Source organism: Trichomycterus rosablanca, chromosome 5 (genome assembly GCF_030014385.1).
Source record: "Trichomycterus rosablanca isolate fTriRos1 chromosome 5, fTriRos1.hap1, whole genome shotgun sequence".
NCBI classification, from domain to species: Eukaryota; Metazoa; Chordata; class Actinopteri; order Siluriformes; family Trichomycteridae; genus Trichomycterus; species Trichomycterus rosablanca.
The window spans coordinates 37,307,991-37,335,155 of record NC_085992.1 but is presented as its reverse complement, the minus strand read 5'-3'; the positions used below and the strand labels follow the sequence as shown (position 1 = coordinate 37,335,155).

Sequence of the window (27,165 nt, the reverse complement as noted above, 5' to 3'; positions counted from 1 at the left end):
TGCTACGGCTCAAAAATCATACTGTTGACGCAAAAGAGAAATCAAACCAAAAATAAAACCTAAACCAAAAGATAAATGAAAATAAATAGGGCACTTTAAGTACTATTTTTAAATGCATCTGCTCATCTTTGCAAAAGTGCAATCTAACATGGTATTAAAACCATAATTCAACCCCAGCTTATTGTACATTTTGCAAAAAGAGTAAAAAGTAAAAATGCACAGTCACTCAGTTCTTTACTGCAATTCCTATGCTGCTTGCACCACCACTGGGGAGAGACGCAGACTGACACCCGCCCCCTTTCACGCATGTGCAGTTGCCTGCTGCAGCGTTAAACCAGCCAATGGTGGATTCTCTCAGAGCTGTGCCGCATTTAGTGTCACGTTATGCTCAACGTGAATCCTTCGCTGTTCATGCGGACTCCTCACCGAGATCAGATGTTACAGCGGCAGTGAGGAGAAACCGTGTTTGACCTTCACTCCCTTAGACGGGGACAGCTGTACTTGTCGGATGCTTCGACAGGCCAGTAGCAAAGCGGAGATTTAAATTGGAGAGTTGGGGGTCACTGCAGTGGTGAGACAGCATATCAGACCACTGCACCACCAGAACGCTCAGCCTATTGTTTTTATGGCAGTAAAAATACACACTAAAAAAGCCAGAACCATAAGATACAGTGACAAGGATAACATCTGATGACTTACCAATATAGTAAATCAAAAATATGAAGTCAAATTGATTTGTATAGCGCTTTTTTACAACGGACATCGTCTCATATGACATTTACATATTCGGCATTTAGCAGACGCCTTTTGTTTAAAGCGACTCACAGTAGTGTGACAGTATACAGTCTGAGCAATTGAGGGTCAAGGGCCCAACAGCAGCAACCTGGCGGTGGTGGGGCTTGAACCAGCGACCTTCTGAATACTAGTCCAGTACCTTTTCTGCTAGGCTACAACTGACCAGTTGGTCTCAACCAACTTTATAAATTCCAGGAGCAAAATCCCTGATTAGAAGTAAACTACACACGTGTTTAAAATAACACAATTAAAACCTAACAGATGCTTTTGAAATTAAACTAGAGTAATTCATACCCATCACCACTAGATGGAGCCATGTAACCAGCTCTGGCATGCAGGATAACATTGAAAAAGATGAGAAGATCAGAATTTGGTCTAAGCCCAGCTCAAGCATTATTATTGTTTATTGTTGAGCTTTGTTTGTTCCAGTCGTGCAGGGCCAGGCTTTATCTCTTAAGAGGTAATTATAAGATTTGGCTTATAGGTGGGTAAAAACAATGCCTTAATAGGGCAAAGCCAAAGTGAGTGTAGTTTGGGCTGCAAGCAAGGAAATCACTTTCATTTACTGAGTAGCAAATATCTGACATAACCATGAATGCAAGCTTGCATGACTTGTTTGACATGTTTTTAAAAAACATCTTTGCCAGGCAGAAACGGTTTCACCAAAAAACAAACAAACTTGGCACTCTACCTTCGACGGAAAGGTTCTCAATAGCCCTCCTCTCTCCACGACTACAATGTGGTGGCAGACAAAAGCCACGAATGCTCCTGCCAGTTCGCACACGAGAGCTCAGCACGTAATCGGGGTCCAGGTCATCACCACCCTACAACATTTTTTGGGGATTAGAACGTATAAAATAAATAAATAAAAGGGATTGCATTACAATGCAAACATCATAAGACTACATACCTTCAGGTTATCTGGGTTCAGGTCAGTTTTGTGCTTGTCTGTAGGTTTGTAGCCACCATGTCTGTCCTTGATGACTGGGTCCAGCAGCTCTTTGAACACCTCATAAGTCTCCTCATCTCCAGCCACACAGCCCACGGTCATAATGAAAGGGTGGCCTAGGATGGGTACATAAATCAGTTACTGTGCAAACAAAGTAATAGCAGTTAAATTACAGTACACACAGAAAAAAAAAAAAACATTAAAATACTTAATTAAGCTTAAAGATAGTCTTTAAGTCTCAAGTCTTAGGTGTATATAAAGGATTCATTTAAAAAAAAATGAGCCCCAGACTAGATTAACTAGCTTGTTCGAGGAACAATCTGTTTAGACACCCTGAGGGCATTTTAAACCAGGATTATTTATGCCAGTCTGAATGACGTACACACTGGGTACGCATCTTTATCAGAGAGCTGCTTGATGGTCAAGGCTCTTATTTTGAGATTGTTACATAACTACATAAAAATTAACTGAGAATGGAGACAGCTAGTTTATCATTTTTAAGTTCATACTGAAATCAGCCTGATTTTACCTCAAAACCACAGTTTAAAAATGTTTACTTTTCCACAATCTAAACAAAACCTATCTTCATTAGTTTAAGGAGTAATGTCAGTGTAAAATTATGGAGCAGATGTCCTTTAAAGCCCTTTAATCTGGCTGGGATGAGCAGCTTTACCTGGGTTATCCACACCGGTCTGAATGACATCATCCAATGTAAAGCCGCTTGGGGTCTGTTTGCTCCGCAGGTGATCATACATTTCTAGGGTCAGCACTTTGGCCATGTGGTTGTTGTGTTGGGACAGATCAGGGTACTCTGCTTCAGCAGAGTACTTCATCTTCAGCTGGTTGTGAGTGTTTCCGAAAGGCATGGCAGTGGCTCCCTGAATACAGAACAGTAAAGAGCCAACAAAATGAGTTAGATGAAGCTGGAGCCATGAAACACAGTACAAGCTTTTCTTAGCACACATGCTCCAAAAAAACAAAAACAAAAAACATGAAAACATCTAAGACTTGGTTTTGTTAAGTGATGATGTTAAAATGGGTTTATTTGTTAGGCAAAGTAAGCCATTAGGCCCCTGCCTTAATGTCAGTCTCGTTTGAAAAGTGATAAAAAGCATATAACACCCCAGTTCCTTCACAGGAAACATGTTACACTCAAAACAGGATTTACTACTTAAAATGTCCTTAAATGGTTAAGCCAATGATCACTATGGTGCTAGGTTAAACTGGATGTAGGATAATCACCAGGATAATGTCCTACAAGTATTTTAAGCCCAAATGTCTTGAGTTTTAACCAGTTAAAAATAAAAAGTCAATGTTGAATGACTTTCCTGGTATAGAACTTTAGTAGCACTAGCAGTACTGGCTTTGTCAGGACTGACATGTCACATGGCCAGTTTCTTTTCATTTTTAACAGGTGTCTGAGCTTTTGGAGTTGGCATTCTACTTACTTCCTTTAGCTATAACAAAATGTTTGGCAATGCATTTTACAAGGGCTTTTTAGCAAAATATATATATATGTTTGAAGTCTTAAGACTGGTTAACAGCATTTGTATCCAACATTCAACGCACAATAATTTATTCAAACAAATGAATAAATAGGTGACTTTCATTTTAATTAGTTAAGTAAAATGTAACTATAATTATCTGGTGCACCACAGTTTGAGAAGAACTGCCCTACATAATCATTTTATTTTTATATTTCACATCTACTGCTGCTCGAGCTCCTTATACCTCACATTGCATTGGCAAAATAACACGACTTTAAATGTAATTTAGAAACAAAGAGAAGCTTTCAATGAATAACGTCAAATAAATGGGACAAAGTATTTTTTTTGCTCATTTTAGTACAAAATTCCAAACAGCAATTGTCAACAAAATGTGCAAAAGTGTGATCCCCCTGTAGATGACGTTTAAATTTATTTTTTATACCAAGGCCATAGCCATAAATTGAACACTGGGGAGGGGGGGGTCATATCTACCCCCTGGGGCTCCTGCCATCCGAAAACATTTATCAGCTGATGGACAACAATGACGCATCCTAACAAATATGTTTATCATTTTGTTTTTATCATTCAAGAATATTAGAGGAATATTTTGATCATACATAAATATTAAAGGGACGTGCGATTGCGATTGTTTTAAACACAGAATTTGACCAGATGTGCCCACCGTTTTGCATAAAAATATATAATAGATGTGGTGGTGGTAAACACGAAATGATTTCAAATGAATAAAAGCTCGCGTTTAACATGTCAGAGAAGGATACATGTTCGAGAATGGTTACTGTTGCAGTAAATAAATGTGAATGAAAATTCCATGTGAAGGAAGGGCGTGTTAAATTAAAAAAACAAAAGGGAAATAGGTATTACCCTACACACAGCTCCTCACCAAACCAGAGTCTAGTCAATAGATGAATCGTTCATAAATCCGCATTATTTTTTAGATTTATGAACGGCTGCTGGTTTACACGTTCGTTTCTGGTAATAAAAATCAGATCTTACCTGTGCACTTCTAGATGAAGACGAGGTTGCTACAAAACGTATTCCAGCGTTGAAGGGCACCGTCAATCTCCTCCAGTCTGCGGTCTGTCTCTGCGCTGCAGCTTTATTATATACCGGGCGAGAGCGGCTCCTATTGGCTACTATTTGCAGTCCATTAAATCGTTGGGTGTGCAGGAGTGCAGCATGTACGTAGAGGACACAACGTTTACAAACACCATTTAATGACCGAAAAAAATCACAAAGGACGACATAAATTACATGGCAAAACATAACTGGATCCCCGCACATTACATACAAAATTACATCCAAAATTTCTTATTTTTGGAAAGGCAGATGAGCTAGATCATACTGAAACTGGAAACATCCTTACTTAAACGATTACCACACAATTAAAAGCACACAATCATTTAAATACCCGTGTGTGCTGTAAAACTTATATAGAATAAAATGGCCTACAGTTCTTCCCAATCTGACAGTTGGAATTCTGCATTACAGCAAAAATCACTTCTTTCTGTTGTTCTCTAAGAATCATTCATTTTAGTAACCAATTCATCCTGACCAGGGTCACAGAATCTAGAATCTCCCAAAGACACTAAAAAGCAATGCAATAATACATACAGTAAAGAATATGCAGTCAATGTATTTACGATCATCCACTAATCACATTCTGACTCACATTCCTCTTCAATAAAACTGCACTTCATATTATTGTTAGATTTTTGCTATTTTACTATTATCTCATGTTAGAATGTGCATGTTAATTGAATTTTCCCTTTAATTAATACAATAACCGCATGTCAAATGCCTTTGTCTAGATACGAAGCTTTTTTATCTGGACATTTGGAAAGGATCTCTTTATTTAGATAGAGATGTAAAATAAGACATGCCGATCTTTATTAGGTCTGATCTGTGATGTGTTTCTGTCTTATATTGACATACTGTGTGTTAAGATGTGCTTTAAAAATATGTTTTAAAAATTGCTACGTCATCTACCTGCGACACACGGGTCGCCTTTTTGTTGCAGATTTAACCACAATTATTCATTTGGAAACTAGATTTGTATTATAGTATCAGCAAACATGTGTAAAATATTAGTTAATGTAGTTTACAATATGTATATTAAACGTTGTAGGTCGCTGCTTGACTAAATCCACATCCCCCGTAGAGGTAGTCTATGGTAAACGTCATTTACATGCGCACTAAGCAGCAAAACACGTGTAGTGGAATGAATTAAGCTGACTAGCGGCATTTAATCATCTGTTAAAGGTAAGTGTTTATTAAAGTTTTTTATAGTTCTGTAAGCGGAATGTAATACTTAGTAAGAGAGACTAGCACTTTATTTGAGGTTATAATTTTAAACCTAATAAACAGCGTGTTCATGTGGCTAGGCTAACTACTGAAGTGAAATGATTGTGTTCTTTATTATAGGTGGAATTCTGAATTTTCTTTTCTATCAGCTACCGAAAAGTAACATGGCAGTTTTGTTGATGGTAAATGATGAGTAACATTTGTTCATGTCTGTCACTTCAGATAAACACGTCCCATCTCAGGCGTCATGATGTTTATACTGAAGATGTTGGTAAATGGTTTGATTAGATTACATTAGATTAGGGTTATTATACTGGATCATTTGGTGAAGGTTGATGCTGTACACTTTGTTAGTGACACAAGAGACACATTTAAGTGAAGCTCCACAGACCTAGCCACATGCTGGGTAAAACCTAAGCTTGTACAAAAGACCCTACTTGGGATTAAAAGTTTGAACATTACTGTTATCTTTTGTAAAGTTGATTCATGAAATATATTCTCTATTTACTGTAATCGTTATAAACATTGCACCAGTGCGAATTTTTCACTGCTGGTTTATTTTCATAATGTTAGTTGGGCGGCTAAGTTGGTAGCACTGTCGCCTCACAGCAAGAAGGTCATGGGTTCGATCCCCAGGTGGGGCGGTCCGGGTCCTTTCTGTGTGGAGTTTGCATGTTCTCCCTCTGTCCGCGTGGGTTTCCTCCGGGCGCTCCGGTTTCCTCCCACAGTCCAAAGACATGCAAGTGAGATGAACTGAAGACACTAAATTGTCCATGACTGTGTTCGATATAACCTTGTGTGAACTGATGAATCTTGTGTAACGAGTAACTACCGTTTCTGTCATGATTGTAACCAGTGTAAAACATGACGGTAAAATCCTAATAAAAAAACAAACATAATGTTAGTTAAACATTATGATAGTGTACTATATAGTGTACTATATTGATTTGTGCCACATAGGTTAATATGAATTAGACTTAATCTTTTCTGGAATAAAGAAGATATGTAGTAAGTATGTGTACAATCTGAATATACTAATATAGCAGCTGTACGGAACACTGATACATGGGGCACTGATGATCCTGTGTTCATTACCTGACGCTAGCACCTGCCTAAGACATCACTAGGAAAAATGCTGAACTTTTTGACACATTTAAATCTAAAACATCTTTTATAAATTGTTTTAAAATGACGCAGACTAAGAATGCGACCTATGTACCGCCGTATAAATAGCCTAAATGTGCTAATACGGCGTTAAATTCAAACAAACAAACCTGACGCTAGCTACTGAGGATTGCTTAGTTAATATAATCTAATTTGTCGTGTATTATGATATATTGCTGAGGTAGCTAACAATGTTATAAAGTTATTAAATAAAATTACACGGCATTTTATGCTGCCGTTTTAAATGACAACGAATACAGAATATAACTGGTTTTGTGTTTTTGCTAGGTGCTACATAGCTGTTATAACGTTTTATAAAGTTTCCGTGGCAAGAACATGAATTGAACATAAAACATACAACTTTCTAAATACGGTGACTAAAGTAAACAGTAAAGTACCAAATATAGTTTTTATAATTGTGTCCATTTTCGATGTACTTACAGCTCGTCCTTTTTGGTCTGGTCCTGCAACGAATTCTTCAATCCTAACGGTCAAAACACTTTTGAAATAAAACAGTTGGAATGCAGCAGCTATTTATTTCAAATCTAAACAATTTTGTAAACACAGCATTGTTAAGGAAACCATAAACAGTGCTTTTGTGTTTAACATGTAAAAAAAGAATTTATTTTAAAAAAGAATTTTATTACATTAAAAAAATTATTTTCAATTATTTGCCAGTTGTTAAATAATAATAATATAATAATAATAATAGAATTTTATTTATAAGCGCCTTTCAGGATACACAAGGACACTTTACACATCAAAGAAATTAAAAGAGAACAACAGAAAAGGTATAAAACGAGTAATAAAACATAAGAAAGTAAATAGTACTACTGCAAATATTGAGAATAAAAACAAATTAAAAACAAGTATTCAATAAAACTAAGAATTATGGAAAGCAGTTCTAAAGAGATAAGTTTTTAATTGCTTCTTAAAAATTGTCAAGGAGGAACATGAGCGGAGATAAAGGGGGATGGTGTTCCATAACTTTGGGCCAACAACACTAAACGCTCTTTCACCGTACATGCGCAGCTTGACAGGAGGTACAGAGAGCAAGCTGGCATCAGCAGACCGGAGCGAGCGTGAAGGACAGTATCTGGTCAGCAGAACAGAGAGATAGTCAGGAGCCAGACCATGCAGGGACTTGAATACTAAGAGGAGTATTTTGTAGTTTATGCGATATTGGACTGGAAGCCAGTGCAGATCTTTTAGTATAGGAGTGATGTGTTGCCAAGAGCTTGTATGTGTGAGAACTCTTGCTGCAGAATTCTGAACATACTGAAGCTTCTTCAGACTACGGGAAGGAAGCCCGATTAATACAGAGTTACAGTAGTCCAACCTGGATGTGATGAAAGCATGTATGAGGGTTTCAGCTACAGAGTTAGGAAGAGAAGGACGTAGTCTGGCAATATTTTTTAGGTGGAAAAAGGCTATTTTAGTTACGTTGTTTATATGAGCCTCCAAGGTAAGTGTGGAGTCCAGTATAACACCAAGATTGCGGACCTGGGCCACAGAGGACGTAATGAACCCTGGGATAGATATTGTTGGTTGACCAATCTTCTTAAATGTAGAAGGTGATGCAATAAGAATGGCTTCAGATTTGTTGTTATTCAATTTCAGGAAGTTCTTAGCCATCCATTTTCTTATATCAGTTAAACAGCTGATCAGTGCATCAGGAGGTAATGTATCAGAGGGTTTAGTGCAGATGTAAATTTGAGTATCATCCGCATAACAATGAAACTGAAGACCATGTTGTCGGATAATATCACCAAGAGGAAACATATAAATTATGAAAAGAAGAGGGCCGAGTACAGAACCCTGCGGGACACCATGAAAGAGAGGTACGGTATCCGACCTGAAATTGCCCAGGGAAACAAACTGCAGCCTGTCAGTGAGATATGACCGAAACCACGCCAGTGCCATGCCAGTGATCCCTATCCAGCTCTCCAGCCTGTGCAGCAGTGTGTCATGACAGACCGTGTCAAATGCTGCAGTTAGATCAAGCAGTACCAGAATGTTAACTAGGCCAGAATCAGCTGCCAAAAGTAAATCATTCATAACCCTCACAAGGGCAGACTCGGTGCTGTGGTTAGCTCTAAAACCAGACTGAAATGGCTCAAAGAGGTTATGGGAAGTCAGGTGCTCCTTGAGTTGACATGAAACTGCACGTTCAAGTAGCTTACTCAGGAAAGGCAGGTTAGATATGGGACGATAGTTTTTGAAGTCATCAGGCACAAGTCCCGGCTTCTTTAACACTGGACTAATGCTAGCAAGCTTTAAGTTAGGGGGAACAAGTCCAGAGCTGAGAGAAGCGTTTATGATATTAGTGATAAGAGGACAAAGCGATGGCAGACATGCTTTAACCAGGGTGGTAGACAAGGGGTCCAGAATACAAGTAGTCGATCTGGAACCCTTGATAAGCCTGGCTACAGAGCTAACATCAATAGGGTGGAAGAAGGACAAACAGTGGTTAACTGGAGAACATGGCTCTGTACGATCCAGGGGGCAGGTAACAGAATGAAACTCTGAGTAGATGTTACTAACCTTCCCATTAAAAAAGGACAAGAAGTCACTACAGAGAGCTGTTGAGGGAGTAAGTGGGAAACTATTGGCAGGCCGCAGCAGTTTATTTACTGTAGAGAAAAGAGCTCTTGGATTTCCCTGGCAGTTAGTGATATTAACAGAATGAAAATCAATCTTAGCCTTATTTAGAGCAGTTTTATATGCAAGGATATGATCCTTATAAGCGACCGCATGAATTGTCAGTTTAGTTTTCTTACTGAGGCGCTCCAGTTGGCGGCCTTGTGCTTTCATTAACCTGAGCTCTGGAGTAAACCAAGGGGCAGAATGGCGAAAGGTCACAACACGTTTTTGAAGAGGAGCATGCAAATTAAGTGTAGCTGAAACTATGTTATTGTAATGAATGACAAGGTCGTCAGGAGATGTCATAGTCTGGGGAATAGAGAACTGATCAAGGGTATTCATAAGAACAGCGGGACTGGCATTTCTAAGATTCCTAAAAACAATGCTGCGAGGGGCATGCTTTCTTGTAGAATGGAGTGATAGCAATAGGTCAAATACCACAGCTCCGTGATCAGAAACATGAAACTCTGTAACATGCAAATTTGAAAGGGAGACAGAGGGGGTAGAACAGACCAGGTCCAGGATATGACCATGAGAGTGAGTGGGGGAAGCCACATGTTGAGTGAGGTCAAAACAGTGCAGCACATTAAGAAAATCCGTGGCATGGACACATTTCCCTGAGTCAATGTGAATGTTAAAATCACCCAACAGTATCATTGATGGAAATAATGGACAGAGCGAAGCTAACAGTTCAGACAGCTCCGATAAAAAAGTAGGTACAGAATTTGATCTAGGCGGACGATAAACCAGCAATATCAATAAGGGCTTTGACCCAGCTATTTTCAGAGCAAGACATTCAAAAGAGGTAGTAGGCTGAAGAAACACTGTATGGACCCTGTAGGTAGAGCGATGAAGGACTGCCAGTCCACCTCCGCGACCAGTTGTGCGCGGCTTATCAATATACTGAAAGCCGGGGGGGGTGGCTTCATTCAGTGCCAGGTATTCACCTGGTTGCTGCCATGTTTCAGTCAGCAGAATAAAGTCAAAGTTATTGTCCAAAATGACGTCAGCTATAATAGGCGCTTTGTTGTTAATGGAGCGTACATTAAGCAGAGCGAATTTAGCGATAGAACACGGGGCGGGGTTATGCGTGGCTGACCAATCAGGAATCTTCGGAATTTGCCGCAATAATGAATTATCCACTGAGCGTTGAGGTTTGGAACAGCGGCGGCTCAAGCTCCAGATGCGGGGGATAAATCCAGGTTTTGCCGCTTGATAGCTCCAGAATGGAGTGGAGCGGGAGCCACGGTGAATATAGCGTGGACGACGAGCTATTCCCAAGTGTAAACAGGTATGAAACACAGCAGGAGGGAGCCTGTAGCTCATGTCCTTAAGCTGTATAAGTTCGCTGGCAGTATATGTGGTTGCCATAGTGATTTGCAGAAGCACTTCGGGACCCCAAATGACACAGAAAACTACTCCGATTAGCACCAGGACACCCTCAGCGGCTACAGCTGCTAGGAGCTGGCTAATAAAACTCATTGTGACATACTACAGAAACACAGCCAAGTAAATACATCAAGCAAATACACCACGTTAGCCTACTAGTCACAACCGCTAGCCTACGTCGTGAAAAAGCAGTTTTATTTACTCATCAAGACATAAGGAGGAACAAACACACCACAGACGAGAGAGTACAGACTTACTCGGATGAAGCTGGTTTGTACCGGGCGGGTAGTGAAAGGGAAAGCTCGTGTTAGGCAGGTATCAGTGTACATGTATGAGTAACAGCACAGCAAACAGCAGATAGCAGACAACAGCAGCGGCAGAAGGTCCAGCCGGGAAGATATTCCAGTGTAAGCTTTCGGCAGATAATACATAAAGTCCAGTAACGTAGTGTGTCCAGACACCTAACACCTAAAAGACCCTAAACATAAAAACAACTAAAACAAGAAAAAAAGAAAAGAAAAGAAAGAACCGGAGCAAAGCGGCAGCCAAACGCGCACAGCGTACTTGCAACCCGGAAGTGGGGACAACACACCACCACCATGTCATTGTATAAAATAAAGTATAAAGCACAAATGTATAATACATGTATATATATATATATATGTGTGTGTGTGTGTGTGTGTGTGTGTGTGTGTGTGTGTGTGTGTGTGTGTGTGTGTGTGTGTGTGTGTGTATATATATATAGCACCTTTCATACACAGTGGCAATTCAAAGTGTTTTACATAAAGAAAAAATTAAAAGCATTAAAACATTCCTGAGATCTTCAGAACATGAAAAACTAAAACAAAATATATAAAATAGCTATATATATAGCTATATATATATATATATATATATATATATATATATATATATATATATATATATATATATATATATATATATATATATATATATATATATATATATATATATAAAGGGGTTGGACAAAATAACTGAAACACCTGTCATTTTAGTGTGGGAGGTTTCATGGCTAAATTGGACCAGTCTGGTGGCCAATCTTCATTAATTGCACATTGCACCAGTAAGTGCAGAGTGTGAAGGTTCAATTAGCAGGGTAAGAGCACAGTTTTGCTTAAAATATTGCAATGCACACAACATTATGGGTGACATACCAGAGTTCAAAAGAGGACAAATTGTTGGTGCACGTCTTGCTGGCGCATCTGTGACCAAGACAGCAAGTCTTTGTGATGTATCAAGAGCCACGGTATCCAGGGTAATGTCAGCATACCACCAAGAAGGACAAACCACATCCAACAGGATTAACTGTGGACGCAAGAGGAAGCTGTCTGAAAGGGATGTTTGGGTGCTAACCCGGATTGTATCCAAAAAACATAAAACCACGGCTGCCCAAATCACGGCAGAATTAAATGTGCACCTCAACTCTCCTGTTTCCACCAGAACTGTCCGTCGGGAGCTCCACAGGGTCAATATACACGGCCGGGCTGCTATAGCCAAACCTTTGGTCACTCGTGCCAATGCCAAACGTCGGTTTCAATGGTGCAAGGAGCGCAAATCTTGGGCTGTGGACAATGTGAAACATGTATTGTTCTCTGATGAGTCCACCTTTACTGTTTTCCCCACATCCGGGAGAGTTACGGTGTGGAGAAGCCCCAAAGAAGCGTACCACCCAGACTGTTGCATGCCCAGAGTGAAGCATGGGGGTGGATCAGTGATGGTTTGGGCTGCCATATCATGGCATTCCCTTGGCCCAATACTTGTGCTAGATGGGCGCGTCACTGCCAAGGACTACCGAACCATTCTGGAGGACCATGTGCATCCAATGGCGGTGCCGTGTATCAGGATGACAATGCACCAATACACACAGCAAGACTGGTGAAAGATTGGTTTGATGAACATGAAAGTGAAGTTGAACATCTCCCATGGCCTGCACAGTCACCAGATCTAAATATTATTGAGCCACTTTGGGGTGTTTTGGAGAAGCGAGTCAGGAAACGTTTTCCTCCACCAGCATCACATAGTGACCTGGCCACTATCCTGCAAGAAGAATGGCTTAAAATCCCTCTGACTACTGTGCAGGACTTGTATATGTCATTTCCAAGACTAATTGATGCTGTATTGGCCGCAAAAGGAGGCCCTACACCATATTAATAAATTATTGTGGTCTAAAACCAGGTGTTTCAGTTATTTTGTCCAACCCCTGTATATATATATATATATATATATATATATATATATATATATATATATATATATATATATATATATATATATATATATATACACACGTATATATATAGCTATATATCGTCACCTTCCTAAAATAATGGCCTAAGTCATTTTTGGACCAAAATGATATTTTTGCCTAAATCACCTCCTCACCATGCTGTCCACCTCTGGTAAAATCGCCTATGTCCTTAGTTTAACAGATCATGTGATTCTACCCCTGTAATAAAATGGCCTATGTCAAGAGTGTGACTTGGGCAATTTTATTTTGCCTAAGTCAAAAGACAATATGACTTAGGCAATTTTAGATGCTTTTTTAAAATGGCAGCTGCTCTGGTTTTTAAATATATCTCTAGGATGCGCTGGGATGCATCATCAGTGATGTTCCTGGGGTCATCGGGGGTTTCGGGTCTTTCAACATCAGACCCCCTCACTCAGGTGACCCATCCGGGGTTGATCAAGACCCGGATTGCATCCCAGCAGCACCAATCCACGGGCTCGCCCTCTTTAGCCAAAGCCATCGTGTGGCTTTCTCTGCGGCTTCCGTTATGGAACGTATGGCTCCCCTCTTAGCTGCTCCAACCACTCCTAGCCTTGCCAGAGCTTTGCAGGTTGAACGCCCAGCAAACCCCCGGCAACCTACCTCGATAGGTTCGCAGTAAGTCCGCCAGCCCCTGCTCCTGCACTCCTCCACCAGGTCTTGGTATTTCGCCTGCTTCCTCTCGTGTGCCTCCTCCATGTGCTCTTCCCACGGCACAGTCAGCTCCCACATTATCACCTGCTTGGTAGCATCTGAGTAGATGATCAAGTCTGGGCGCCGTCTTGTCTGGGCGATGTGTTCGGGGACCTTTAGTTGTTTTCCCAGGTCCACTCTCAGCTGCCAATCTGGGGCTGTGGACAGCAGGCCTGACTTGGTCTGTGTTCGCGAGTCGGGCTTCTCTCCGGCCTTTAGGAAAGGAATGTTGTTCTTCCTGGGGCAGTGTCTGCTGGAGTGAATTGCTGTGGTGACTGCCTCTGCAACAGCCTTGAGCACCTGGTCATGGCGCCACCGATATCGACCTAAACAGAACAAAACTCTACCCAGCCCATGAAGTTATTTCCATTGTGTTCAGTTTTTTGTGTTTCCTGAAAAACCTGAAAAAATGACCTAGGCCATTATTTTAGGAAGGTATGAAGTTATTTCCATTGTGTTCAGTTTTTTGTGTTTCCTGAAAAACCTGAAAAAATGACCTAGGCCATTATTTTAGGAAGGTGCATTATTTTAGGAATATATGCATATATATATATATATATGCATATATGCTCGGGCGGCACAGCGGTAAAATATGCTGGCTCCCTACCACTAAAATGGCTGGTTGGGCATCTGATTGGCTACTGAAACAGCCCTTGGAGGTGCACTTGTCAGTGTGCTCTCAGTGCCAGTCTTAAACTCAGATGAAAATAAAAGGGTTGCGTGACGAAGGGCTTTTAGCATAAAAACTGTCTAGCTTAAAAAAAGTCTGGTATGCAAACCAGATTTGCTGTGGCTACCCCTAAATACAGGAGGGGTTGAAAGACAGTATGTAGGCTACATCAGTTCATTATTTATGCTACTGGTATTTTACAGTTAGCTAGGTTCATTATAGTTGTGCCGCAAACTGGCCCTAAACAATGCTGCTTATCCTAAATAGAGGAAAAATATTAAAGTATGATTTTATTATATAGTACTTAAAATGGTTAGAATTTGTAAACAGCACCAAATACCTGTTTTGTTACTATAGTTGTATTTTCACCAGACACACAACAGGGAAATCTAAATGCCTGAGGTGGGTCAGAGCTGTTTGACAGCATTTTGTGTTTTTTTTTTTTTTTTTTTTAATATTTTGTCTCATCTGTGTATTCTGTGATAAATAATTTAACTATATCCCTTAACACTATTATTAACTCATAACTATTGAATTGGCTTATTTTTATTTTGGTAATCTCTAGATAACTTCTTTGTTGAGTAGCCCAAATAAACATTGTTACTTACTGCAGTTTACTGCAATCATTCTGTTGCAGTATTGGAGCTGACCACTACTGTCCGATGAGTTTTGTGGAGTATTCAGAGTTTATTCGGGAAGGAGATGTGGTCATCATTTTCCTTGGACATGATTCCATGATGCCCATCAAAGTGGAGTCTGGGGCTCAAACGCAGACCCGCTATGGAGCCATCCGCCACTCCACTGACTTAATTGGCCGACGATTTGGTTCTAAGGTGACATGTAGTAAGGGCGGATGGGTGTATGTGCTGCATCCCACTCCAGAGCTATGGACTGTGAATCTGCCACATCGAACACAAATTCTATACACCACAGACATAGCCAACATCACGCTTATGCTGGATCTCAAACCAGGCTCTGTCGTCTGTGAATCAGGTGAGACTCTGAAGCTCTTATAGATTTGTTCCCTATAATTGTTGTATACTACATTGAAATTTAGAAAATGGTTTTCTAATAGAGTACATAAACCATGTACCATGTTTTTTTTTTATTGTTTCAAATTATTAGGTAATCAATATGAGTAAAACTTGCAGCATTTATGTACTGATGATATGCGGTAGAGAAATTATATTGTAATTGTAAGAAAGTGAATAATTTAATCAAAATACTTATCTTTTAATTAATGTATTTTTAGTATTGGTTTCAACCACAAACCAGAGTCTTGTCACATTGCCCAGTAAAAGATGTAGACTTCTCCAACAGCTTTTACTTTTATGCTGTTTATGCTGTGCATAGTAGATGAAGGTTGTTTTAAAAAGGCTGGAATATTGTATTTGACTTTAATGCTTGATGAAGTCCATGATCCCAAGTTTTCCAGTGCCTTTGGAAAAAATGGCTCATATGATCACAGATCCACCACCATGCTTCAGTGTGGATGAGTTACTGTACTGCACGATCTAGAGGTACAGTTAAGGCACAGAAATAAACTTGGTGACTCACAATGACTAGCTTTTAGAAAAATGAATAGTAAAACATTTTATTGAACTCCACTGGTACTCAGTTTAGAGAGGCGAGTATAAGTGAGATGCTGTACTGAGTAAGGAGACTAGCAGCTGCCTTTTCAACCAGCCACAGGCATGACAGTGTTAACTGACAAATTCCAAAATAAAAAAAGTTACATTAGTCAGTTCGCAATAAAATAAGTGCATGCATAACTCTAGGTTGATTTTTATTTTTACAGCTAAAAAAGCTCTCTTTTATTTATTTATTTTATGCATTTTCTCCCAATTTTCCTCCCGATTTAGCGCACTCAATTTGTGATCCGAGGAGAGCACGTCGCTGTACACACCTCTTCCAACAGGTGCACAGCACTCCTTCTCTCGCCCCTGCATTCTGCACAGGCGTCACTTCCGCCAGTCAGTAAAACTTGCAGCCAGTCAGGGTCCTTACACAGCGTATGAAGATCCCACCCCACCCATAGTCCGGCCCCCACCCTGCAGATACGGTGGCCAATTAGTATCTGTTGCAGGCACTGCCAATTGTGCCCACCAGATGGCGGCCAGCCGACCGGTGGCAATGCCAAGTTTCGAACCGAGGAGTTCAGAATCTCAGCGTTGGTGTGCTAGCGGAATATCCCGCTGCACCACCTGGGTGCCTAAGCTCTCCCTCATTACTGAGTTTACGTTTTCTATCAAGTTTCAGAGTACAATTAAAAATAAAGGACCAAGGATGTCATTACTGCAAGAACATGTATGTAACAAAATGTTTAATAATATGTAAAAGTAGTAATAATTATTACACATACAATCAACATAATTTAGTGTTTGGATGTTTCTTAAAACTAGAGCTCAAAGGGTTAATATCATAACAATAAAATTGTTAAACATTAGTTTTTGTGTATAAAATCAGTGTGGTGCTTGTTTGCAAACTTGTCTTTTGCATGTAATTAAACTAACGGATCTGAAAGTGACTTTGTGATTGTGGAAGTAAACTGTAAGTACTTATCAAAGGTCACACTTGTAGAGTTAGCATAGGAGGTGCACCAAGGGATCTTGGGTAGACTTTTAAATAGTCAATTTTCTGCCATGTAAGAACTGCCCTGGGACCATAAAACCAAGATAAAAAATGTTTAGGACCAATAGTGAATCAAAGCAGTGGATCATACAAGCTTACAAAACTGAACCCTTGAGTGATGTCTGTGTGGCATAAAATTGAGAACTGATTTCTGAAGCAGATCTTTGGCCATGTAGTTTATGTTTCCTAATACGAAAGTAATTTTTGTTTCTGATTGTTCATAATGTTCTTCCTTTTCCCTCTACCTCAGTGTTCTTTTTATTAGTGTTAGTTCTGCCTCTATTGACTCGTCGACTGAATGGGGGCCACTTTAAGTCTGAATGGATCCGTTCAGTTGCATCAGAGCACTCTGCCAGAACTCTGCTCCCGCCTCACTGTACAGCATTCATTTAGCTGGATTGTGCAACTCCAAATTTTCCTGCCGAATAATCTTTGAGCAGAAGGGTTAGGGGGATGGTAGTTTTACACATGCTGATTTTGCTGTCGCTGACTGCTGCTTTGCACGTTGCTGTTCACACACTGGTCATTAACAATTAAGATTAATTGAGTTATTTCTCAAACTCACTACTAAAACATTCTAAGCTTCAAATTGGCTGCTTAATTTTGCTTGTTTTTGTCAGTGGTTCTAAATTTAATTTCATGTCCCTAGAACATGTTTTTTGTATTCCTATGACAGTTTTACCAAAGGGTCCTGATGCCCTAAACAAAATACTATGCTGTCTGCCAAACATTGCCCCCATTGTTACTGTGAACACAAAAGCTGTAGTGATGTAACTGTGCAGCCAGAACACTGAGTTTAAATGCACTGATCTTGGTCTACGTGTGAAAATAAGGGTGCATCCACATAAGGCTTGCATGTATGGGTCAGTGGTATAATCAAATGCATGCTGAATTCAAAAATCTGTCAGCATGGTAACATTATCTCTTCATTAAGAACACACATTTTTAAACCTATAATCTATGTACTCATTTGCCCTACAATCTGTAACCTTCTTTTAACCTTGAAGCCTGGTTAAAAGCCAGAATAAATGATCATCAATCTTCCCAAGGGCTACCTGAAATGAGAACTGTAGTACTTTTTTAGCTGTACATTACACAAGGGATTGGGTTGTGACGGTGGGTGGTTTTGTTATCTGTTTAAATGAAATGTCTGCAAGGTTGGACAGAAATATTAAATACTCTTGCTTTGGGTACTGTGGGATATGGGCAATGGTTAAGGTCCTGGACTAGTAATTGAGAGGTCACTGGTTTAAGCCCCACCATTTCCAAATTTGACACTGTTGGGCTCCTGAGCAATGCCTTTAGCCCCCACTTGCTTAAATTATATTCAGTGATAACTGTAAGTTGCTTTGGATAAAAGCTTCTGCTAACTGCAGCAAATGTAGATAGATAGATAGATAGATAGATAGATAGATAGATAGATAGATAGATAGACAGACTGTCAGACAGACACTTTATTACTCCCGAAGGAAATTAAGGATAGTACACTGGTATTAAATATGGTATTGCACTGTGTATATTGTGCTGGGCTGCCAACATTATGCTGTATAAACAGAAAAACTCTAAACATCCTAAAGTCCTAAACACTGACGTCATTAAACACAGCTCCAGTGCATTGCCTCTGTGCAAGTGTCTCTGAACAAAAATGCCATTTTGATGCATTATTTATGTAAGGAAACATTGCATAACATTGCATAATGCATATAAATTATGTTATCTACATGGTACCACTACTCTAATACCACAATAGTAACTATCAGGACATGTACTTAAGCTTAGCTGCTTTTAACATTAACTCAGTGTATAATGGCAGTGTATTAAATTCTATCGTAAGGGCTAGGTGTGACAAAAGCCAGTATTTGTAATGTACTTATTTGTTGTGCTACTTAGGGTTTTTAACTTTACCTATTTAGAATTGCTTTGCCCTCCCCTTCACAGAGTCACGTATTTGCCCATGTTCCAGAGTCTAAAACCTTATTAAAATGATGCATAACACAGCTTGAATAATGACTGGATGCTTTGTGTATGATTGGTAATAATATGTTCAGATGGATAAATGATTAATGTCCAACTGTTTACTTAAACACAATATAAAATGTATGTGTCACTGCTTTTGGCTTCTGTAATGTTTTGGTTTTTTTGTGTCTCTGACTGTCCATATGAAACAGGCACTGGCAGTGGCTCACTCTCTCATGCCATTCTCCGGACTATTGCGCCCAATGGACACCTACACACAGTAGAGTTCCATGCCCAGCGTGCAGAGAAGGCTGCCCAAGAGTTCAGTGATCACAAAGTGGCCCATCTGGTGACTGTCCGAAACCAGGATGTGTGTAAGGAAGGCTTTGGTGTTGTGGGTGTAGCAGATGCAGTCTTTTTGGACATCCCGTCACCGTGGGAAGCAATCACGCATGCCAAGAAAGCATTCAAATGCAAAGGTGAGTAAGTGTGTTTAAAAGGCCCTGTGTTTCCTGTTGATTCTAGTTTTATCCTAGAGGAGTGAACTAAAAAGAACTGAAGATTTGTGTGCTTGTGAACCTTATTGTTTATCCTCTTTAAACTATGCTTTACCAGTAGGGGTCTTGCTATAGAGTTATAGTGTGGTAAAGAATTCTGAATTAATTTATTAATTCTGAGAAGAATGAACTACAGATTCCCTCAAAACAAATACTAACTAAACTAGCTGTATTCTTTAACCTTACTAGCTAGCTATACTAGCTGTGTGGCTCTGCTAGCTGTATTACTTACCTTTGTAAGTGCTACAGTTGTAGCTTAGTGGTTAAGGTACTGGACTAGTAATCAAAAGGTTGCCGGTTCAAACCTATCACTGCCAGGTTGCCACTGTTGGGCCCTTGAGCAAGACCCTTAACCCTCAATTGCTTAGATTGTATGCCGTGACAACTGTAAGTCGCTTTGGATAAAAGCGTCTGCTAAATGTCAAAAATGAATTGTACTAACCAGCCTACAGGGTTATTACCACCAGCACTAGTAGTATGGAAACAGCTTGCATTTCTCTAAGCTGCTTTAACCAGCTAGCTATAGTCAGTCGTTGGTAGACAACTGAGCCAGCCATGTTTGTTTTTGTTAGATAATAGAATTGAAGCAAGATACTCTTTGATTGATCAAAAACTGTCATTTTTAGTTGATTGCTTGTAGTTCTGTGAATTTTGCATATTATTTTGCACCATTAACATGTCTCATTTTGCTCAGGTTTAGACCTTCTTTTGTTGCAGAAGTGCTACCCATGCCTTTTAGTTCAGGGTTTTACTAACACACTAACTAGTTTTTACATCTACTTTCCTATAACTACAGCCAGTCCATTTTCCACAGCTCCTGAACACCTGTCTGGCAAACTGTGTGCATGTGTTCAGGGGTTTATACAGCTCTTTTCTTGATTTTTTTTTTCTTTTTTTTTGTATTTTTGAGGAAGTTTTGAGCAGTAATGGTCAGTTCTTAGTGAATCATGTTCTCATATATGGGTGGAAATGTATTCATGTTTGACTAATCCTTTTGTGCTTGGAATTACTGGCTCTGCTTCTGACCTGTGGACTAAAGCTCACATGTAAATGACTGACAACAAGTATACAGTGGTACCTTGTAACTCAACGTCCCCTAAACTCAAAATTTTTGAATTTTAACGCCCTTCGTAGAGAAATTTGTACCCTTAAACTCAACATTTCCCTTAAACTCATCATTTAAAAAAATTTATTTATTTAATTTCAAATTAACAATGAACAGTCGCTTTGTTCAGCTCTCCGCCTGAGCGGTGTGCTAGAACGCAATCAAAGTGTGAATATGAGACGAATCTGCATTTGTGTGGAAAAATCATCAGATTCACTCTGAAAGCATTTACATGTATCTGTGTTTAGCTGGATTTTTCTCACTGTTTCACTTTTAAACTTGTGTTACAGTTCGGGGTTTTGAGAAATTGTAAGAATCAGCTTTTTATTTGTGTTTTATATTGTATTTGTGTTATTTTCAGTGTATAAGTGTCAAAAACAACCTCATTATTTGACATAAGCCTAAAATATATGCAAGTTCACGGGACCATGGAACGCATTAACAGGTTTCCCATACATCCTTATGGAAAAAAAAAACCCTTGAAACTCAACCCCTTTTAAACTCAGTCCCACTCCCAGAACCAGTTGATGTTGAGTTTCAAGGTACCACTGTAGAATATTAAAGCTGGTCAAGCTGGGGAGCAAGTGTATTACAGAATGAACTTGATATTTTATAGGTAGCTACACTACTATTATAAAAGGGGCTTACTGAAATGCCCATGTTCTTGCTTAAAATTTAAGACAACCAGCTTAATCAATACAAAATAACCCATCTGAAAGAGAACTCTGGCTCACTTCATTGCTTCATTGCTACCACCAACTTTAACTGACAGCTAAGGGACATTTTTTGGAATAATAGTTGTGTGTCTTTGTTAATTAAGTAAACATCATGTCAGATATATGGTTGCATGGGTAACCTACTTTGTGTGACAGCTGATTAGTGTTTTGGAACAGAACCTACTGTTTTTTTTGTGTGTCACTGTGGAGAAGTGAACGCACAACCAAGCATGCAGCTCTGTCCTTGGGACAGAGAGTCTCTATGTCCAGCAGACAGGCCTGAACTAGTCAGCAGCTCAGCAGGGCATAAGAGAGCTTTAATGTGTGTCTACTTTGTTGGTGTTCCAAGTCATTAGTCTTTCTTGAACTTGCAGAGAAGAAAGTAAGAGTGCTTACATGCACACTAATCTGAGTAATACCAAGGTGTGATGTAATCTGGTCATTTGAGTGATCATAATATGATCTTAATATGATTAGGGCCATGTTAGTGTTATGAGCAGTCTAAACAAGATACCCAGATTTATGTCCTGCAATTGGTTTATACACCGATGAGGCATAACATTATGACCACTGACAGGTGGGATTTATTAGGCAGCAAGTGAACCTTTTATCCTCAAAGTTGATGTGTTAGAAGCAGGAAAAATGGGCGAGCGTAAGGATTTGAGCGAGTTTGACAAGGGCCAAATTGTGATGGCTAGACTACTGGGTCAGAGCATCTCCAAAACTGCAGCTCTTGTGGGGTGTTCCTGGTCTGCAGTGGTCAGTATCTATCAAAAGGGTGACCAACACAATATTAGGAATTGGTCATAATGTTATGCCTGATTGGTGTATGGCTCAAGTATGCAGGTGTTTGAATTACTTGAAATGATTATTACTTACTTATTATTTTAATCAGTTTTCGAAAAAATTTTGTAAATGGGGGTTAAATACATTTGAGTGCAACCCTGAAAAGAATGAAGCTGTTGGTGTATTAATGCAGATGGTTAGGAGGATTTCTCATGTCATAAATTTCTCATGTTCCTTTCCTATGCAATTTGAAATGTGTAATTATTTTCTGTGTATAATTATTCTCTGTTTGGGACCTTGTTGTCTGTTATGTTGATGTGCTTTCTTTTTTTTTCCTCTGTCCCCCTTTTTCATTCTCGTTCTCTCTTTAATTTGCTGGCAAGCTTTTGACCATAAAGGGACAGGCTGTGAGACTGTTAAGGGGGCTAGCTTGAGGGAGAAGGGTTTGGCATTCGGAGAGAAAGAAACATATCAATCACGCTATTGTGCTGAGCTCAGACTCTTCAACCACTTCCTCCTCCTCTCTTGATTTACTCTGTCAATCTTGTGACTTTGTTTTATGATCGCTTATTCTTGATTAGTGCAGATCATGCATCTGGTGTAGTTGCATTGTGTAACTTCAGGTCAAAGTGTATAGGTACACGCATGTGACTAGGGTTGCCGCAATTGGTCGACTTAGTCGATGACATCGATGCATTTTCAATATTTAAAGTCGTTTTTAAAACTATGCTTATAAATGATCCTTTTTAATTTATACAACATCTCCATTCATATAACCGTTCATATGATTTCCCTCAGCACTATTTGCTGCATGCATGACCTAAATCATATTTGGTCCAGTCACTTGTTGGCGGCATTAAGCGCAGTCTTAAAAAATGCTGTCTGCAGAGGCCGATTGTAGAGAGCTTTTAAAGAAAAGCTTAAAGTTTTCCAAGACCCAAATCATCAAAAGTTTGGGAATACTTCAAACTGGCACAAAACTAAAATATGGTTTGTACACTGTGCAAAGCTTTGATGGTACCACAGCAGCACTAGCACGATGTTGCACGTCTCTATTGTTTCATTATACTTAATCGTGGAGATCCTAGAATACCATATTCCTTAGCGAGTTCAGTTAAGGTGCATTCACACGCGCTGCGCACTTTGCTGCATTGGACTTGCAATTTTTGCGCTTGCTGCGGCGATCAAAGCGCGAAAAGCTTCTCATATAAATGTGCCCTAACACTTACCACTGTGTTTACATCACTGACAATTTGAAGTAAGTTTTGAGTGAATGTGTAGGTTAGAATCTGGACTCATTCTGTCTTTACTGAACGTTGGACTTAAAGAGACGCACCTACCTCTGTTTTATTTCTTCTATAAGTTTAAGCACATTGCTTTGTGTACAGAATGCCATAAACACATGCTGCATTTTGTTTAATATGGAGCACTTAAGAATTTGATAATATGGACATAAACCCTGTTTACATTTAGTTTTGTGCCATATTATGCCACACAGTTTGTTGTTAAAATAAAAGAAGCATAAATGAGATTCTGAAATACATTTTCTGAAGGAAAATGAGTCATTAGATTAATCGACTAATCGATAAAATAGTCTATAGATTAATCGATAGAAAAATAGTCGTTAGTGGCAGCCCTGCATGTGACCTATATAATGGATGTGAGAGTTCTGTAAATGTGAATCTTTACTCTTGTAGTTTTCTCTTGCATGCTGTTTCAGCTTCCTTCTCTTGTGTATAATTCTTGTCATTGTTTGGCTCTTGGCCTGCTTGTGTTGGTGCTTTTAGAACACAGCACTGGTATTTTTCCTCTCCCTCGGACTGCTGTTGCTAGGAAACCATGAGTCTGTGTTTATGATGGTGTTTGCGTGGAATAACCTTATTTGTCAGTGGAAAGCTTCAGCACATAATTTAACCTGCCTCCCCCTCTCTGTCTGTCTCCTCTCAGAGTCAGTGTCCTCTATATATGTATATGTATATACACAACCCCAAATCAGAAAAAGGTGGGACAGCACGGAAAATGCAAATAATAAAAAAAAAAAAAAACACAGAGTTTCTTACATTTACTTGGACTTTTATTTGATTGCAGACAAGATGAACCTGATAACTTAATTTCATTTATTAATAAACATCCATTCCTGCATATGTTTTCTGCATTAATGCTGCTATTACAGAAGTGTAAAACCTTTGCCAAGGGCACTGACACAGCCCCACACCATGACAGACCCCGGCTGTTGGACCTGTTGCTGATAACAGTCTGGATGGTCCTTTTCGTCTTTGGTCCAGAGCATCCCAAAAAAGACCTGGAATGCTGATTCATCTGACCACAGTACACATTTCCACTGTGTGATGGTCCATCCTAGATGCCTCCGAGCCCAGAGAAGTTAACGCCGCTTCTGGACATGTTTAACTTAAGGCTTATTCTTATTTGCATTTGTATTGCACAGTATTTGTGCATGTAACTCTGTATTGTAGTGCTTGACAAAGGTTTGCCAAAGTAATCCCCTGCCCATGTGGTTATATCAGCTATTGAGCGGTGGTTCTTGATGCAGTGCCGTCTTAGGGATTGAAGATCACGGGCATTCAGCTTAAGCTTGCGCCCTTGGCCTTTACGCCCTGACATTCCTCCCAACTCCTTGAATAGTTTAATGATATTATGCACTGTAGAGGGAGAAATATGCAAATCCCTTCCAATCTTTCTTTGAGGTTCATTGTTTTTAAACATTTAAATCATTTTCTCACGAATTTGTTGGCAAACTGGAGATCCTCTGATCATCTTTGCTCATCAAAGACTCAGCCTTTCCTGGATGCTGCTTTTTTACCAGACCATGATTACAATCACCTGTTTGGAATCACATCATTATTTAGTTTTTCACCTCATCACTAGCAAATTGCCCCCGTCCCACCTTTTTTTGGAATGTGTTGCAGGACTGAAATTCAGGAATTAATGTTTATTAATAAATGAAATGAATTTGAGCAGACAGAACATGAAATATCTTGGGTTCAAACTGTCTGCAATCAAATAAAAGTCAAAGTAAATGTAAGGAACACATTTTATTTGCATTTTCCATACTGTCCCAACTTTTTCTAATTTGTGGTTGTGTATATATAAATATGGTTGAGTAGTGTTTTATCTATACACTACACATATTTACTTTGTGTGTTTTTGTGTCAGGTCTAACACTGAACAGGTCACATACTAATTTTCTCCCCAGTATTTTGGGTGTGACACTGGTTCTGTCTTAAAATCTTGTGAGCTGCATTGCTGCCCACTGCCTACCTAGGCAGCTGTCTAAGTAGAGAGGATTCTAATACATCAAGCTTATATGGCAGATTTTTAAACACACCGCAGTGACATTTAATCTGTCATTGAATCCCCAGTTTTTGCATACTAAGCTAACTTTCCAATGAGAGCAGAATTTTGAGATTATCCTCTGGGTCTGTTATTTCTGCAGGTGTGGCAGATGTATGCATCAATGCAAATCTTAGTTTATGTAGTGAGAGTGGTACACTGTGTGTTGTGTAGTTTGCAATAGGTTTAACCCTATTCACCCAGGACCCTGGTTCTACTCCCAAGGTAAGCCAGCTGGAGTAGGCCATGCTGCGGAGCAGAACAGATCACAGTGGGTTATTTGGGATTACCTTCCTAATAGATATAGAGTCTACAGATGGAACCAGAAGGGAAATTAAGGCTAGTAACCACTACTCTTTCTTTCATCATGTTTTCTTTCAGCTGTTGAGGATAGTAGAACAACTAATGCTTTATTCGATATATGTATCCTTAAGTGCACTACTTTTTATCACTGTTATTTTATGTTTAATATTCTGTTGCTTGGCTTGCCTTGTATTTTTTAATCTGTGTTTATACAAATCATGTTTTATAAAGCATACTCAGAATAAAGCTGGTGGTAAAGTCCTAAGGTTTTTATCCTTCCACAAATCCTCAACAAGTGTTGAAAGTCTACAATGTTACAATCTTTGAAGGTAGGGCAGTGGTACCTCAGTGGTTAAAGATACTGGTCTAGATAGATAGACAGACAGACAGACACTTTATTTATCCTGAGGGAAATTATTGGTCTCCAGTAGATTAACAAGCAAAAGAAGAGAAACTAATTCAAATAAAGTAAGTAAATAGGGTGTAGTGAATGTACAGCATGCATATATACAGCATATGGTATGCAAAAGAAAAAGAGTAATGGGATGGTTCCTGGTTCTAGCCTTACCTCTGCAAGGTTGCCACTGTTGGGCCCTTGAGCAAGGTTTTTAACCCTCAATAAAAAAAAAATCGAATTCATTCACAATAGTAAGTTGCTTTAAATTAAAGCCTGTGCTAAATGTTGTAAATCAGATGGGTTTTTAATTGGGTATGTTTTTTTAGCCTTCATTCACGTCTTCTGTTTGTGCAGGTGGTCGTCTGTGCTCATTCTCCCCATGTATAGAGCAAGTCCAGAGGACATGTGAGGCTCTGCTGGACCAGGGCTTTGAGGAAATCTGCACTCTAGAGGTTCTGCAGAGGGTACATGATGTCCGCTCAGTCACACTACCCTTACCGGACTTCGGCCCAGAGGTTGAAGGAAAAGACGATGACAAGATGACGTCTGACCTTGCTCCAGTTGAAGTTTCTCCCAGTGTCAACCCTGGTTCAGTGACCTGCCGGACTGCCACACCACCTAGAGAGATGGCCGGACACACAGGTTACCTCACTTTTGCTACCAAACCACGGAACTAGATGGTCTGTGTGGAGCATCCAAAGCCTGTAGACAATAGCTTTGAGCTTATGTATTCTCATGAACTCTCATTCTGTACATGCGTTTTTGAAACCACTGCCTGCTCGCTTGTCTTATATTAAAATCAATTCTGGTTGGAAAAGCATGGATGTTTAACAGTGGTGAAAGGAGGTGACACGTTTTGATGGATAACCGTTCATTCTCCTGAACCCCTCTAACACATGTCAAATCTCAAGTATGGTAGTGCTTTTTTATTTTTTGTTACAATAAATTCCACTTGAGAGAAGAA

The 27,165-nt window shown here is 39.5% G+C and overlaps 2 protein-coding genes across 3 annotated transcripts in view; one reads left to right on the top strand and one right to left on the bottom strand.

The window, feature by feature from the left end:
- The window catches only part of ckba (creatine kinase, brain a), a 9,591-nt gene extending 2,382 nt beyond the window's left edge, over positions 1-7,209 (bottom strand). The window contains exons 1-5 of the mRNA XM_062996113.1: positions 7,159-7,209; positions 4,246-4,385; positions 2,418-2,622; positions 1,706-1,860; positions 1,487-1,619 (exon numbers count right to left, since the gene is read on the bottom strand). Of these exons, the coding sequence (XP_062852183.1) occupies positions 1,487-1,619; positions 1,706-1,860; positions 2,418-2,610 (481 nt within the window). The 5' untranslated portion in view covers positions 2,611-2,622; positions 4,246-4,385; positions 7,159-7,209. The remainder of the gene's footprint in view (positions 1-1,486; positions 1,620-1,705; positions 1,861-2,417; positions 2,623-4,245; positions 4,386-7,158) is intronic.
- On the top strand, positions 5,445-27,165 carry trmt61a (tRNA methyltransferase 61A). 2 transcript variants are annotated; one of them, XM_062996115.1, is made up of 4 exons: positions 5,445-5,511; positions 15,037-15,392; positions 19,199-19,465; positions 26,556-27,165. In XM_062996115.1, the coding sequence occupies exons 2-4, from the start codon at positions 15,062-15,064 to the stop codon at positions 26,876-26,878; spliced, it is 921 nt and encodes a 306-aa protein (XP_062852185.1). In that variant the 5' UTR covers positions 5,445-5,511; positions 15,037-15,061; the 3' UTR covers positions 26,879-27,165. The 2 variants fall into 2 exon arrangements, with proteins under 2 accessions (XP_062852185.1, XP_062852184.1); XM_062996114.1 differs by lacking the exon at positions 5,445-5,511 and adding an exon at positions 10,469-10,651.

Bases quoted from the DNA above. Each gene is read 5' to 3' on its own strand.
- trmt61a (XM_062996114.1), top strand. From the start codon at position 10,587: ATGGAGTGGAGCGGGAGCCACGGTGAATATAGCGTGGACGACGAGCTA. The intron at 10,652-15,036 runs GTATGAAACACA...ATTCTGTTGCAG, and splicing joins CTATTCCCAAGTGTAAACAG to TATTGGAGCTGACCACTACT. The intron at 15,393-19,198 runs GTGAGACTCTGA...CATATGAAACAG, and splicing joins CTCTGTCGTCTGTGAATCAG to GCACTGGCAGTGGCTCACTC.